Here is a 17,752-nt window from a genome sequence, read left to right as displayed (position 1 = left end):
ATTGGTGTTACTGTCATTTTATGACAGTTTCGTGACTATGACATTTTATGACAGTAACACATGTGATTTACTGTTTACTTCACTGAACAGTTAGGAGGGCTTACATACGCCTCTAAGAAGCCCTGAAATCACAGGAAATCAGTTTATTGCTTGAAGATATCCGATTTGAAAAAAAAGAAAAAGTGACTTCAATATCTTGAATGTTTTAGCATTGACAAGTAATTCTGCATGTCAGATAGTGACTTAAATTACCTGCCACACTTTCAAAATTACCATCATTTGATTTGATTTTGTTGTAACTATTATTTAGAGAGATTAGCTGTCAAGTTTTTAAATGGCATCTTTGGTTTTGGAATGAAAAGGATTGGCATCAATAATGAATATACATATTTAAATGAAGAACAAACAAAAAGCTGTGTTTTGCCCTTCACGTTTGGCGAGTACCTACATGAGCCAAAATATTTTCTGAGCAATTCGAGACACAGCTGTGACACTAAAGCATGAAGAAGAAAAGGTGCTGCAGGACTAAACTACGATGTGTGACCCCTAAAGGAAAACTATTTCCAGGCACAGAGGATCAACAGTTTTGGCAAAAGAAAATAAAAATGCACAAACTGTCTTTATTACATGATCTTCTATGACATCTGTGTTGTTATGTATCCCTCGGTGACAAAGCTGTCACATAGTTTTCCAATGACATACATATTCAACAACTGCTGTCAAAGGTTATTTTTAAAACAGGCAGGCTAGCAGATAACCATGGAAATAACCCTTTTTTTTTTTAACCATATCTATACCTTTCCGCGGCTTTGCTCTTCAACATTCCCTCTTGGCTGATTGGAATAATTCCTGTGTCATGCAAGTTAAACGTAGCCTCCTGACAAAAGCATCAAGGAAGTCAATACGGACATCTGATGGAAGATACTGTGAACTTGCCCAAGGACCGTTAAATACAATTGGATGCAAAGAGAACGGAGCAAGGAGGATTTTATGTGAAGAAAACAATAAAGAGAGCATTGATCGAAAAAGGAATCAATTGAAAAAAGACATTCGCCCTTAGTTTTTATAATCTAGGTAGTATTAATCAATGGAGGGTCTGTCTACAGTAAATTGTTGCTAACAGTGAGGACCAGGACTGGTGAGTTAATGGGTGGATGTGGAGAAGAAAGAATTATTATTGGATTATCAAATCAGGTCCTACCTCTCCTTAGAGTAGAACAGGTCACTGAAAAAAGGGAAGAGCGTGTATTACATGGCTTTGAGTGGGCTGATCTATGAAAAATCCTATTGGTCTTTGTCTATGATTCCAGGAATGAATAAAACAGGATTTCTTTGCCTGTTGGTAGCAAAGAGAGTCAAAGTCCAACAATTTTTATGTGATTAATATTGTATTCTTACCGCCCTACTGTCCCTGCATATTTTTATAGCTTTCATAACAGAACAAAGACAGTTATACAGACATTTACTTTTTAACTCTGAAAATTGTTGAAAAGAAAAAAGCTGCTCTGTCACAACCTTGAAAATCCACCAAGGTATGTAAGAGGCTCACTGAACAAGAGGGACATTTTTATTCCACTAAGCACACACAAGTTGAGGAAACGTCAATAGTAAACTCAACTACCATTCACAGACTTTCTTATGAGGCCATGAAACGCTTATTTTGTTCTGAAACTTTTTGAAAAATTTCCTTTGGTTTGACTTTAATGAATACTGCCAGAGATAAAGAAAATGTGAGAAAAAAAGACGTCAATGAGAGTCAAGATGTTCCAAGATGTGCTCCATCATTAATGTGACGGCTCGACAGTGCGTACTCACATTGGTATTGCGGCCTCTTTGGGCAATCAAACGTAATGCAATGAAAGGTGGTGTTGAGTTTAAAAACACTTGAGAAATAAAGTGGAGGAAGACGAAGAATTATTCATTCGCAAATGTGAAAGAACAATGTAAATGCTAAAATCTGTGAAGTGAAGCACTATCAAGATGAAGGAAATGAAAAGTAAACACTATTGGTGTTTCAGTTAGGGGTTTACTGTTTTGTTCCATGAGTAACGGGGCTTTAAGATAAATTATATTTTTATGTATCATAACAAAACAAATTCATTAGCCCCACAGTGTAAAAGCACATCAAAACAAACAAGAAAACAAATAAATGGATCTTTAACCAAAGTAATATTCCGTATCTGGCTTAGTGATCATCAAGTTTTGTTTTTTCATTTAGAACTGTTGCAGGAACACGGTCGAGTGCACATTTCTGAGTCTCTTTGCATCATAATGCGAATGCTGCATCTTGTCAGTGTGTGCGCATGTGAGTGAGTGCATGCAGATATGCTGTAAGCGTGTAAATACCTGCTTGTATCTGATCTGATGTGAGGCATAAATTTTGTCTGGTTGATATCTCTTCCAGATTTAATTTGTGTGAATAGTGCTTGAAGATGTGCCTTGGGCCCTGAGCGAGGAAAATCAAACAGACTGGTGAGGGCAGGCCAAAGCAGTTGCTATTTTCTCTATTGCTGGACACTTCCATTCAGGAAATAATTACAGCCATTACAAAAGACACGAACACAGGTTTCTTTCAGAGCTGTGTGCATGAGGGGGAGGAGTGAAGTGTGATGTTTTTTGTATGGATGGTGTGATTGTATTTGTGTATGTGTGTGGCTTTGTTTGTGTGGGTGCACAAGTGGGTCGGTGTGAATGAAAATTAGCTATGTCTTCATGTTTAAATGTTTAATTGCCAGTATTTGCAGATAGTTATATTAATTTTTCTGTTTTGTCTTTTTTTTTCAGTTCGTTTGTGTTCCCTTGTAATTATGTGTGAATTAGTGTTTAAGCAATGTGGCATCATATTTCACTGAGTATGCAGTGGCAACTACTGACTAACTCTACTGAAATTAATTTCACCACTCTACAGCACTGATATTAATCAAGTACTCACACAACACTGAAAACACACACACACACGGACACACTCACACACACACACACATATACAAACCTCAGCTTTGATCTTGTTGTCTCCAAAGCAGAGATGCTGTAGGTAGGCTGCAGCATTGGACTGCACTGACGGGAATTGATGCTGTAACATCTGGATCACCTCTGGCAGCTCCGGATCTCTCCACCCAAACTCTCTGCAGAGAGACAGGCAGATAGACACTTTGATTCCTGCAGCAGTTCAACAAAGCAACTTTCTGAAACACAGGAGATTACCTGAAAGTACTCCAATAAAACCACAGACACTCTTTCCAATGTATCTAGAGCCACATATATTCACACATTCACTTACATGGTTATAGGTTATAAAGAAAGACAGACACATAGATACAAGTATGAATGAGAGAGAGAGATTTGAATGCCAAGAGCTCAAGAGCTCTTATTTTATGGGGAAGAGCTTTACAAATTATGCATCACAACAAAACAAAAACGATTTAAATCACAAACTAAATGCCCAATTTGCCAAAACACTGTCACTTTTACAAATAAAAGGGGAAAATGTGGCTCAATATGTCTTTGCAAACAACCTAAGATGAGTTGGGTTTTCCGAGAAAACGGTGATCGTGCGAAAGTCTTTCAACTCTCTATGGCCAGATGATTCATAAAAGCTTTACAAGTATGAAAATGGTAGGCAGGAAGTCTGACAAAGACAAAAGTGTCATTTGCAAAAGCTCCGGGGAGATTCAAGGGAAACAAACATCTCATAGTATTCTCTGCATGCTTTGACTGGCATGTGATTCACACAAAGCGGTGCAAAACAACAACTACAGAGGTGATTGTTTAGAACTAAAGTGTGAGGATCCTAAAGATTAGCGTGGTGAAGGGCGAGCTGAGGGCCAATCTGAATTATGTTGATGTAGTGAAACAATGCACATAAAGAAAGTTTCCTTATAACAACAAATTGAGTCTGAAATAGTTTTCAGTAAACTTAAAAAAAGTTTTTAAATGTAGTTTGAAGAAATGCACAGCACAGCATTACTACTGCCTGCATGCTGTCTGCAGTGTGTGTGCTGAGAGTTATGCTCTTTCTACCAATAAGAGTTTACAGTCCTATGAACACACTGGACAAAGTGAAATAAATGTTTTGTCCCTTGGTAATACCCAGGAAATGGTCTCTTTTATTGTATTATCCCCTGCTGATAATTGTTTTTCTATGGTCCCCCAAACGAGGAAATGATATGTGTGTGATAAAGTGTGAGCGAATGTGTGTGTGTGTGTGTGTGTTTGTGTGTGTGTCTCCACAATCTACTGTAACATTTTCTCCAGTAACCACTGTGTAAACTGTATCCCAGTTACTTCCTCTCTCTATCTCTAGCTGGCAGTGCTTTCAGAAAACTGTCAACTCTCAATGAGATCTGAGGAAAACCTATGTTGAAATTTTGCGGCTCCCATCGATTGTGGTGTTTGAGGATTGATTTAGTTGTTTCTGCCTTCATGCTCACTGTTCTGTTCCAAAATGCAGCGCACTGTAATCCCCATCAAGCTATCGTGAAAAACGCTGATTTATTTTGCCTCCTAGCTCAGCCTTCCCAAACATGAAAATGGGGTAAATGTGGGACAATTGACCAGCCCGCAGGGGTAAAAATGATGGGGTGTGTCTGAAGTTTTTGCGGCAGAAAATGAAGCCTCGACACTACGCTCTCATCTATGCTGGATCAAGCAAATGTGGCCTGTGAAACATCTGTGAAAAGCAGAGTGTTCATGGGGAGTAAACATGGCTCTCAAAGATAAAGCAAGCTCCAGCGTGGACGGCTCTTTATCTGCTGAATGATAAGTGTTCATTCAGCCATAAAGCAGGATTGAAGGAGGGAGGTAGAGAAGAGATAGAGAGAGGGAGGAGGAGGGAGGGATTCCCAAGGCATTTAGGGGATTTAGGAGGAGAGACCCTCAAACAACGCTCCTTAAATCACACAGCCAGATATCATCAGGGCAGTTTGTTTGTTTATGTGTGTCTTTATGTGTGTGTGTGTGTGTGTGTGTGTGTGCGTGAGAGAGTGAATGTGTGGCAAGATTAAGATAGGATCACGATGTGTGTTTATGTGGACACAATTACCTCTGTGTCTGTTTGTCTCTGTGTGAGTTTGTGTCTGTCAGCGTGTGTGTGTGCGCATGCACATGCAAGTGTTTCCATATTCATCTTGGTCTGTACTTTAGTGCATGTACCTGTCAGTGTGTTCATGTGCATGACTGTGTGTGTGTGTGTGTGTGTGTGTTTGAGCTTGTGTGTGTCATCCATCCCCTGCAGCCTCCCAGCTCTGTCAGTGTAGTTAATAGAAAGCAGAGTGATCTGCTGATAAGATAAGCATCATGGCTCGCCATTAATTAAAAAACCCCTGGTAGGGAGAGAGACGGAGTGAGACAGAGTGAAACACAGAGGGAGAATGAGAATGAGAAAGGAGAGTTGGGGGGAGAAAACCAGAGCATGTGAAGGCAACTGTGGGCAAGAGGAAGGTGGTAGGAGATGAAAACATAAAAAGGGACAGTGAAAGTGGAAAACAACCCTCAGATGAGATGCCAGTCATGTCAACACAGGTGCTAATGAGAGCTACAGCCCTGGTGGATGCACTGCTCGGCGACAAGCCAACAGTGAGAAACAGCGGGTTGCAAACTGAAAGGGATAAAACCCGCAAAAAGGGAGAACTGATCAAAGAAGCAGTGCCAACAAAACTGCAGGGTTCACACTAAATACCCACATGGCTTTTGCGAAATCTGCAAAACAATATGCTGCCGTTCATGGCCATATTCTTTATGTTACTTTATTATTTTATGCTTTATGTGGTAATAATTGCTGCGCAGAACAATTTGTTGACTTTTTAATCCTGAGCTACATGTTCCACACACCTGTGGGTATGAGAATAAATTAGGTTGCACTTTTGTAGCTCAGAGCTCCCTGTTCCTGGTTAGACGGGTTACTTTGCCATTTCTTGAGGCATGCGGAGGCGTGATGCAGCGAAATACTTTCAATGGAAACACTAGGTATGGCAGGAGAGCTGTCTGACAGACTGAGAATAAAGGCAGGTGGCAAGGGGGTTTGTAGGGGAGGGAGGGTGGAGGCAGAGACGGAGTGATATAACTGGGACATAAGAAAAGACTGCTGTGTGATGTTAGGGCTGCAGTGCAGGCACACACACATACATGCACGCACACACACACACGCACAGGAGGCAGGCAAAATGTGATAGAAGTGTACAACACATGAAAATGCAAGGATTATCAAAGTATTTCTTTCTTTTCATAAAGCCTCTCTTTACATCCCTCTCTTTTCATGCCAAGGTCTCATGAGACAGCTGAAATCCCAACATGACCACTGATATACAGTACAAACACGCATACATTTATGTACTCAAACGCAGTGAGAAAATCTAGCTCATCTATTGTAGAAATCCACTGCTTCGATATATAAACACGTACATTCACACATCATGGTGAAGCTCTATGTTTAACAATGCTAATTTTCAAACAGATCGGTTGACTGTAGACTGCTGTGAATAATTCCAATACGTCTGCCTGCCAGAGGAAGGCTGAGGGAGGAGGGAGAGACGTGATTGACAGCAATACATCTTCTCCCTCTTGCATCATTCATTGTCATGTTCCCAGTATCCCTGAATTCAAACGGATGAAACGGCAGTGGCAAACTGTTGAAGGATGAATTATGTAATGGAGAACATGATAAATAACGACAAAGCTAAAAAATGAGTGCCATTGGGTTATAAAATTTAGTGTCTGATGTTCATGAAGAGTCAGACTGCACAAAAAGACAGCTGGGTCTAATGGCCTTGATATAGTCACTATGAATTATACATTCATACCTTTCCAAGTTCCAAAAGTTCCAAAAATGTCAAACTCATATCTGCATGACCACTGACATCTACTGGTATAAAACAAGGTGCTGAACTGACTGTCTGCTATTGGTTGGTCATTAAACGGTACCAAAGTTCAGCCGATACCACATGGTCAGTATGGACATTTACTTTTACTGTCAGGCTTTACACAGATTAAGGTTTAGGATTTTGTTGCTCTCTCAGGGCCATCCATCGTACTCCTAGTGCCATTAAGCAATAGCTTCAGAAAAGTAATTTTGTAGTTGACCTTGACCTTTGATCCCATCGCAAAGGGATCCAAGAAAAAAATGAGAATTTCTTTCAAGTTACATTTCTGAATTATATCTGACCCAATTTCTATTATCTCTGCCAGGTGTAAGCCTGGAGGGGATCGTGTGTTTGGTCCTGTGTGTGTGTATCTGAGTGTGTGTGTGTGTGTGTGTGTGTGTGTATCTGTCCGCAACTAATCTCGAAAAATGCTGGACCAATCAGCCAAATATTTTTTTGTGCACATTTATGTTTGTATGCTGAACAACCACTCGCAGTTGCAGCATCTTATTTACTCTTTTATATTGCTGACTCCTGACTCCTCTTACCCAGCTCATAGGGGCTAAAAAAAAAAAGCCTTACCAAGGCTGTGGCTCATAATCTTACATCCATACAAAAGTTTGGTCTAATTTTTAACTGGAGCATCTGCACATTCATTCCATATCTGATATTTTATGATCCACCTTTACTCATGTGTTCAGCGCCACTGTGTTGGACAGCGCTGTACACTGTCTTCTTCAGTCTCCTTTATTAAAACAAACACGGTGAAATGTTTGACGCTCGGCTGTAAACAGCTCCACATCTTGCTCTTTTTCTGTTTTCTACAATATTGAAACACATTTGCCATGACACTGGTTTTGCAAATCAAACCAGGACTGAAAATTCATATCATGTCACATTAATGCACAATCCATACCACAACCCTATTCAGTAACAGCATTTGGGCAGCCAAAGATTTAGTATGCGCTAGTTTTGTATTCATCTGATTTCATTCTTCATCTTCACAAATTCATATGGTGCATGATCATAGACACAGTTTTGAAAACTCAAGGGTACATGATTGAGTCCCATGCCCAAATCACATCCATCAACAGGGCCCACAATGCATCTAATGCATCTGGAGTGACAGCTCCACACAGGAAGCCTGTCCCGCTGGCCTTAATCTGATTGGACAAGGCCTGTCATGTCTGTTAACTGATTGGTGGGTCAGGAATGGACAGACTGGCAGTGTGCATACCAAAGCAGATGCTAATTAGGACCTGGACATCAATCTTCATCACTGAGTTGGGATCGAGGGTGGGGGGGATAAGAGGGACAGAGGCAGTGTGGGCGGGAGGGAGGGAGAGAGAGAGAGAGAGAGAGAGAGAGAGAGAGAGAGAGAGAGAGAGAGAGAGAGAGAGAGAGAGAGAGAGAGAGAGAGAGAGAGAGAGAGAGAGAGAGAGAGAGAGAGAGAGAGAGAGAGAGAGAGAGCAGGAAGATCAGCAGAAAAAGAGAAAATGCAATTTAGGTAATTTACTGCCTTGCTGATCAAATTTCTTCTGTTACTCTAGAGGAGCTGAATAAGAGTTTGACTTTGACAGAGGAGCAAATGACGCACTTTTCAAATATTGGCTATTAAATCATTTTAGCAGTCCACACTCACCTTTTCTCTCTCTATCTCACCATGTACATCCTGTCTTTCCTTCTGCTACACAGTTTCTATCACATCTTGCCTTTTCTTTCTAACTGATTGCCCTATTTTTATATTTTCTCCACATGGATGTCAATAAGCTAAGGGAATGGGGAAATGTGTACATGATTGTGTCTGCAATACACAGTAAGAGCCTACTTGTTTATATAGTAACTCATAGACTGGATATGCTGTTGCCTTTACACATCGATTCCTCTATGCATTGGTGCACCCATGTGTATGCACACGCTCTTGTACTCATCCTCAGGTAGAGTGCATGTAAAGTGATTGTAAAGTCAATACGAAGAAGAGACTGCAGTAAGAATGAGATGCAGATGAAGATGCACAAACATTGACTCAAAATGCAGTGCTGTGTATCTTTAATTAAAAGGCTCAGCTTAATTAAGATGCTATCCAGGAAAATAGCGAACTCGGTTGATGTGCCCCACAAGACAAACGTTTGAAAGGTAGCTTCACATTTCTGTATGTGCATCACACACATCAGTATGATTGACCTATAATATCATTGTGATACCAATACAAAATCTTAAAAACATCATGTGTTGCAGAGAGGACAAAGGAGTGAAATGATGAATGGAATGGACAGAGGAAGAGTTGTCTGTTCATCACTTCAGCCTGAAAACCACGTGACTTCTTCTCTTTCCTCTTAACCTCTTGTCTGCACATACCATCATCCCTGTTTTCATTCACTCTCCCCTCTACTCTCTCTCTCTCTCTCTCTCCCTCTCTCCCTCTCTCTCATAGATAAGTCTAGAGTTTTTCTACATGAAGCCCAAGCAGCAACCACACAGGAGAGAAAAATCAATACACTTTCTCTATGGCAACTTCCAGCAGGGAATAGGAGGCTCAGGAGGTTGAATAAAAGAGAACAAAAGCAGAAGTGAGAAGAATGAGAGGTGTGAATGAGACTGACTAACATGAATGAGATAGAGATAAAGATAGGGAAAGAGCTGCTGATGAAATGTAGTGTATATCACCAGCAAGCTCAATATAATTTGATTTTACATTATTTAATTACTATATCATGTTCTATTATACATTAGATATTATTTTTCAATGACAGTATATTGTAATATAATCTGTTCGCATGTTCGCTTTCTGTGAAAAATATACTCTTAAAGAGTTTGAAATACTTGCTCTCTTATCATGAATGTCAGAACTAAGTAAGGTAACAATTAAGAATGAAAAGCTATTCAAGCTGATTGGAGAAGTAATTATGGTTCTTCACAGCGTTTCAAAACTAAGCACCAAAAATTTGTTGATGAAAATGTCTTTATTGGCTTTCTTGTTCTCAAACCATTGAAATCTTCCTAATGATATGATTTTCAAGTAGAAAAGAGCACTTTATCTACAATTCTTGTACACATCCTACGTTAGTAGCAGGAGCGATTATGCAAAGCGTATCAAATCCAAAGGAGAATTCCCAGACAGCCAGGGCTGTATTGGGAAGGAAATTCAGCCCTGGACTTATCCACTGGGACCAAAGGGTGTGGGGGGGTGCTGCTGCTTATGTCAGGTTGGACATGGGGTGGGGTGCTACTGTTCGGGGTCAACACACACACACTCTTGTCCGTACTCCATATGACAGGCTCACAGAAAGGGCCAGTAAAGAGACTAACAGGGCTGGCAGGTAAAAACGTTATGGATTTTTTGATGGCCCACCGATGCAGCAACCCACTGGGATTTGTTCTGGAATGTCAGATGACCGGTACATCAGTTGGAAGGGGATATGGTGCTTTTTATCTTTGGAAGTCCCTTTGGATTGGCTCTGCTCTTTCACTGTATTGCTCCCTATCGAACTGCTCAACTCCCCTAATACCAATAAATACTAATTTACCAATTTATGAATGCTGGATTTTTCTACTCCTTGCCCTTTTAATAATTTGCTCTGGATAAGTGTGTCTACTTGAAAATAAAAATGTAGCACAGATCATTTAAGAGTGTGCTCGTATGTGTGTGTGTGTGTGTGTGTGTGAGGCTGGCACGGGTGGGGCTGGTGAAGGGGAACATTAGTGTGCACAGCCATGGAGCGATTTGCCAGGGTAAGGAAAACACAAACGCCTGCACTAGTTCTTGCAATTAGCTGAACACACAGAATTGGAGGCCTAATCGAATAGGGCATTAAGCTGACAGACAGGTGTTCATTTATATACACACCCAGAGAAGGGCGTGCACGTATGCACAAACACAGCGTATTGAATATACACACACACACACACACACACACACACACACACACACACACACACACTGCAGTTCAGCAGAGGCGCGCACATAAACATTCAATAAAGCACAGACACACACATACCAACACAAACCCTCACATATTGCATATGCATTGAAGCCGCACAAACATACGCTCTACTGTCTACAAAGAGACAAAAATACACACAGCTATTATCCCACATTTGCTGATCGGTAATTTTCAGCCCGGTGGCACTATTCCCTCGTTACATAGTGCAATTACTGCATGTTTACACAGCCAAACAATAGGCCAGTGAAACATACACTCACTCAAACATTCATTAGACGGGCCAATAGAGGCTGAGGTGACCCCGACCATTACGATATATCGCATACCAACCTCATTAAGACTGAGCTGTGTATTCTACTGTATCTAAAGGAAGAATAAAGCGTGATCTTGTTCCCTCACAACAACAGCAGTATCCAATTGAAAAATAATTTGGTTGTTATAAGAGATACGGTGCAATTTGAAGCAGTTTCAATTGGATTTATCAAGCTGCTACCCTCATTGGGAATGACTTGTGTATTCTATTGTGTCCAAAGTAGATAGACAACTATAGTTTGGTAGTACTTAACTAATATAATATACAATATAGCTGATTAGGTGTGAGAAGTAAATTGGTGTACTCTGATTTTAAGGATGAGTAATACCAGCCCTCTTTAGACTGGGCGTGTTTTTGCACAGATTGAAGACAGAACTGACATCTGTGAACCACAATCAGCAGAATGTACTGCGATGATGTTCGATAAGACCGAGAAGAACCACTCTAACTTAAGCAATACAACACAAGTGAACAAATTAACCAATCAAATACCCATCCGCTACACTCAGCGAATCAAAGTACAGGCAGGAGATTAAGCTGGTGGATGAAGGAGAGCTCGATATAAAATTATTGCCCCATTGTCTCTTGATTTGCAAGTCGAGATGCAATCCTGTCAATGAGTCTGCTCTGGCCTCTGAATGACAACAAGAAGAGTGAGCTATTTTTACCGATATGATGCTAACGAGCCAATGCGTGGGTGTGTGTGTGTGTGTGTGTGTCTGTGTTTGACCAACAAATGCACCTTTATGCCTCATCCCTAATGAAAGTGCCACAGATTGTCAGTTTGTGTCCGTGTGCATCACCCAACCAAATTATCGAGGGCTCCTCTGCCATGTGAATATCACACTAATAAGGTCAAGCTGGATATTAACACTGTCTACAAATGTATGTGTATGAGTGTGTGTGTGTGTTTGTCTGAGTGTGTACAATTGCGTGTAGTGCATTCTTCCCCTGCCAGATTCACATTACATAGGCAGACATTTGCTATAGAGGTCAAAGACCTGCCCTGACATTAAACAAGAGAGATGACTTGTCAGACAACGAGTACACACACACACAGAGGCACATACACACCAACACACACACTTTTTTGCTTCCTCTGCTAGCATTTTCCCCCTATTTCTCTCTCGCACACAAACCTGTGCACACCTGTGAATCCTTTCAAGTGCCCACACACGAATTCACTTGACCACTGAGAAAATGTTTGTAACATACCTTGTTTTTATTTTCTTCCCCTCCCCTCTTTGTCATTTTATTTTACCTTCTTTTTGTCCTCTTTTACCTTTATCTCTTTTTTTTCTGGAGGACACTCTCTGCTATGTCAAAGAGAGGGGTATAGTGGAAGTAAAAGCAGAGCTAAAACACCACAGAGCAGGATAAGTGGAGGCTAAGGTGACAAGCTGCACAGCTTTCCATAAAAGCTATGGGTGGATGAAAGATGAGGTGGACACAGAAAGCTGTAGAGAGAGAGTCTGACATTTCCAGTGTGCTTAGTGTGTATCGCAATATACTGTAAAAAATCACACATATACAGTACACACACGCACACGCACGCACACAGACACAAACTTCAAATATAAAGGGAAATTATGCAGTTTTTCTAACTCACTTTTGACTGAACCTTCTGGCACAAAAAATTAAACCAAAATAAGAAAAATTAAAACTGTAACTTAACATTATATTTCACCTTGAGGCGACTAAACTGTCATTGGTCATAGTGAGAGTTTGGGTGCTAACATTTTAACATTTCTGTATCGCCTTGTGTGCAGAGTGTTAGTGTGTGTAAGGGAAGGATAGTGTAATCAGGCAAGATGATGCAAGAGGGAAGAAAAACTAATAAACCAGCGATAAGCCTGGGCATTTGCTTTTCTCATTAGTTGACACAGGCAATAATACAGCACGGAGAAGTGATAGCAGTACTGTATTTGCTCAAAGCTGTGCACGAAAATACAGAGACCATGCAAATGATGATGCTGACTATGGAGATGATGACATAAAAAGTAAGAAGATGGTAGTGATAAAATATGCATAAGACAGCAAGACACAAAATAAAATGAATAATTAAGACAATGACAAACCCGATAATGTACTGTACTCAGCATCTGAGATTGACGTTAATGATTGTGATGTCTTACTGACATTTGAGCACCACTTTTTTGTACTTCAATGTACATCAGAGTGCATGAAAGCAGATGGTGCTTTAACAGGAGAAGGTGTAGGGCAGTGATGATGACTATAATGATTAGAACGGTAACAGTGACACTGTTGATATTGATCATACTTCATGGTAGAGAATGCACTCTCTCACAAAAATGGCCAAATGCATTTAAAGATATTGACATTTCTCATGTGAGAATGTGCGCCACGCACCTGCTTAAGCACACACACACACACACACACACACACACACACACAAATTCAACCTTCAAAAGCGGATTAAGTGAGACTAAAAGCAGTCATCCACTTCAAATAAGATGGGGATGGGGTAAAGAGAGGAATAAGGTACAGAGATGTGCAACAGAATCATCACATGCTGAAGCTCCAACATGGATGGGCTCATGCAATATGGCAGGGAACAGATTAAGTCCACTAAACATGAAGTGATCTGAGAGATTTCAAAGCAATACATACACAACTATAGAAAACATCAGCTCCCTCCTTTAGGGAATCTAGATGACAGCTATGAGCATTCATTTTCCACCTTTTTAATCAGTTTGATCTGAGGTTTCACTTTATTTGCTGCCTGATATTCACTGAGCAACCTTTCAATGACACAGATGACTGCATTCTCTAGTGGTGTAATTTGGTTAGAAAACTTTTATTTTCCACATGTTTACTCATCCTTGCAAAATGATCGCTGGCATGAAAGTAAAACCCATGATGGAATATGAGTGAAATTATAACCTGGCTCAAACAATACTTGTTTGACAGTTACAAAACAATAAAGAAGTGTAGCTGAAATTGCCCAAAATAATTTGATATTTTGACAATTTGTTTTCATTGAAGATTCCTGAATTTTAAAATTTACAGTATGTTTGTCAAATATCCACAGTTAATAATTTCCTCTTATGTTGTATTTACACTGCCATAGCAAGTGAACCCACTGGTGCCTTTTTTCCTCATGCCGTGTTCGCATAAACACGAAGGCATAGCTAATTTATCGTGCGGCGAGATTAGATACAAATTCAATGCAAAGACGTGAAGATGAAGAATTTGTGCCAGGCGAGGTGTCAATAAGTGTATCTTAAATTCTCTGATTCCAACTTACAAAGTCAGGAGAATCTAAATGCCGACAGGCTTTCGAGACGCCCTGACATTTTGATGATGAATTGGAAAATGGAGGATACACTTATTGTAGCCAGCGTCTGTGGGCACCCGGAGCGCTATGATACCACTTTAAACACGTGCAGAGATCAGACAAACAAGGAGCAGGCTTGGAGGAAAGTCAGCAAGGAAGATGGACTGCCTGATTAAGTCTGAAAATATGTGTCTATTACTTGATTCCAACTCCTGGTTATATTTTAATATGAACCAAGTTAGAAACAAGCATTAGCACAACAGGTAACTTTCTCAGCATACTTGTCTGCCTTAACAGCTCATGTTTACATGTGTTTACTGGTGAGGTGAAAATTCGCTTCATGTTTGGTGTGAATAAAGCATTAGAATGGCGTTTCATTCTGACTTTATTAAATGGCAGAGAAGTGGCCCAGAAATGTATATATAATACTGATCGATTTTGTGGTCTGCATTTTACAAGATTTAAGCCTTGGCATTGATAAACGGCATTTACAGAGTGCAACCTCAGTGAAGTGATTCAGGTTAATGCACAAAAGGTACAAAATGCACACAGGGGAAAAGTAAACACAACCACGCATGACTGCACATGTTACTTATTGCAGCGTGTGCAAATGCCCACAGAAACACACGCACATACTCAGTAGGCATTCACACCTTCACCAGGAAAGCTAAGACAATACCTACAACCTTGTCTGATGACTCATGAAAGCCCGCCCTGTATTCATTCCTCAATTCACCACACTGTCTCTTCTAACTGTTTCTCCTCTTCTCCTCCCCATCTACATCTCCATCTGTCTCTTCCTGCCATCATTCTACCAAGATTAGTGTTTCACTTGAGTCACAGTTTGAATGAAGCATCTGTCAGGCTGACAGGACAGCGTTTCTTAGTATAATGAGGTGAAAGCACATGCTCACCCACATAAGTGCAGAGAGAAATGCACAGTCAGATGCAAACGCACACGCAGGCCATTGTCAGCATGGAGAGTAGAACCTTAGGAATCACTAAGGAATCCCACTAGAGGCGAGGAGCTAGAAAGAGAATAAGAAAGTGAGGGAGAGGGAGAGGGGAAAAATAGAGGCCGCTTTGATAGACACAAAGGACAACAAGGGGCACTAAGGGAAAACTGTGAGTTTAGACTGAGGGGGACGGAGAAAACACTTTGGGTGCTGGATGAATGTGTACAGCTCCTACCTCATTAGCACTGTCGAGCCTTCTCTACCTGCGGAAGTGTGATGGAGTGATGGCGAGGCGGAGCAACGGATGAATGGTGGAAAAGTGTTTCTAAATTGAGTCAGCACCCCTAGGATGCATCAGAATTATTTTGTCATGACTCAGTGAAAAACTTGAACTGACTCGGCAGATCACAGGCAGGGGATCTGGAGTTTTCCAGGATGAAAATAAATAATGAAATGAATAATGCAACAGCACCTATTTTTACATGGTAAATGCCAGTGTGTCTCCACATAGTAAATAACTATTGTGGGGATTCTTGAAAATGGCTACAATCAGTACAAGTTAACTAAGGTGGTTTCAGTGGACATGAATGCTTTTCCAAGAATGGCCAAATCCACACTCACACAGTCTCATCTGTAGGCCACTGAGCACAGCAGGAACAGCTGGGGGATTGAGTGCCATGCTCAAGGGCACTACAGTGGTGGGCGGTAAGGAGGGAGGGCTGCTGTTTCACTTCCCCATTCAGATACATCCTGACAGTCTGGGGACTGACGCAAAGACCCTCCAGTCACAAGCCCACTTCTGGGCACACTACAGTACTGCCCCAGTCAGCTGAACTGTATTTAGTTTAAGGTTGCTGTGATCTTGCTGATTTGAGTTGTGTTCATGCAGTTTTTGTGTGTTTCGATTTTCAGTAACTCTGCTTGTTCAAGGGCCTCTGCAGAATTTAAGTGTTATATGTGTGTCAAAATGTTATTTAATTTATTTTTTCCAGCCACGAAGTAAAGTAAAATCAGATGGAGGCACAAGGAAAGCAGAAACTTACAAGGAGGCAAAAAGGATAAAACTCCAGTATGTGACTGTTTAAAAGTGAACGTACTGTAATGTGCTTTGACTTATATAAAATAACCTGCTTATCAAAATGTTTCTCTTGCCTAGTTAGCTGAAGCTTAATCCTTACATAGTGTGCAGCAACACACCAGTGAGTCAGTCTCCTTTAATTAGCATGCCAAATAGAAATTCAGATTATAAACAATACTGGTTTGAGTTTCTGTGGGAATACGGTATGTGTGTGTAAGTGGGCATGTAAAGTGTTTTATTTTAGTGAGTGCACTTCCACAGGGATGTATTATGAGATGATTGTAATATGCAGGTGCTCTTGGCACCACTGCAGCAGGTGGATACCGACACAGCAGCATGGCTAAATGTGATCACCTATGACAAGAAATGATTGCAATTATAATTTCAAATCAACGAACACAGCCACCTTGAACCTTTCCTTACATCTTCTCCAGTGAGTTCACCTTTGCAAAAGTTACCTTGTTATTCAATAAACTTGTTTTCCTCCTTTCATGTGTTCAACACCTTCCTTAATCTTAACCTCCTGTACTTCTTTTGTCCCAGTTTCTGCTTCATTTTAATTCTCTGGTCATTACCGAGTCCCAGTGGGTCCAATAACCAGCAGTCGACGCTTGATTTCCTGCAAGCAACTCAGCTGAAAGGTCAAGATATACAACTCACTGACCTTAACATCTGCAGCCTTGTGGAACACTAAGCCTTGTTCAAAAGTAGCAGTGGCATGCAAGATGTACAACTGCTTGACATTAATGTCTGTGCTGGATGTTAATAAAAGAGGTAATTAAAGACGAGATACATTTCTCTGAGTGTAAAGTCGATCGTGCTGAGTTCATGCAAGACTGCGCTCAAGTCCAAGGGAAAATAAAATCTTAGTGGCTCTGTCTCATGATGGTAGTTATATTGAAAGTGCTGCGCGACACATGTAACTACCAGCATTCATGTTAGATGTAGTCTCCACTCACACTGAGCGGTGCCCAGAGATCAATATAGATCCATAAAGAGGAGATTTGTCTCAACTGGAATATAGACTCATCATAACAAAGATAGAGCTTTAAGAAACACATTTAGCCTGAGGCCAGAAATGTGATAGAGCTATTACAAAAGATATTCAAGCACACAAATTAGCATGATTTTTATTCATTTATTCAACCACAACAAGTGTTGAAGTACTCCAGAATGCAAAGAATTTTATGTTCAGTAAGAATATCACTTACAGAACATAAAAACATCCCAACAGGGATAATTTGACTTGTTTCAAGTCTAATTGGATTTTGATCAAGTTGGTAAAAATGAAATCGAATGTTTTTGG

At 40.5% G+C, this 17,752-nt stretch overlaps 1 protein-coding gene across 1 annotated transcript in view; it reads right to left on the bottom strand.

Moving 5' to 3' along the window:
• ctnnd2a (catenin (cadherin-associated protein), delta 2a) overlaps positions 1 to 17,752 on the bottom strand; it is a 198,274-nt gene that overhangs the window by 66,468 nt on the left and 114,054 nt on the right. The window contains exon 13 of the mRNA XM_070853339.1: positions 2,993 to 3,125. Within this exon, the coding sequence (XP_070709440.1) occupies positions 2,993 to 3,125 (133 nt within the window). The remainder of the gene's footprint in view (positions 1 to 2,992; positions 3,126 to 17,752) is intronic.

Source organism: Pempheris klunzingeri, chromosome 21, assembly GCF_042242105.1.
Source record: "Pempheris klunzingeri isolate RE-2024b chromosome 21, fPemKlu1.hap1, whole genome shotgun sequence".
NCBI lineage: Eukaryota > Metazoa > Chordata > Actinopteri > Acropomatiformes > Pempheridae > Pempheris > Pempheris klunzingeri.
The sequence above is the reverse complement of the archived record's forward strand: the minus strand, read 5'-3'. Positions and strand labels throughout refer to the sequence as shown.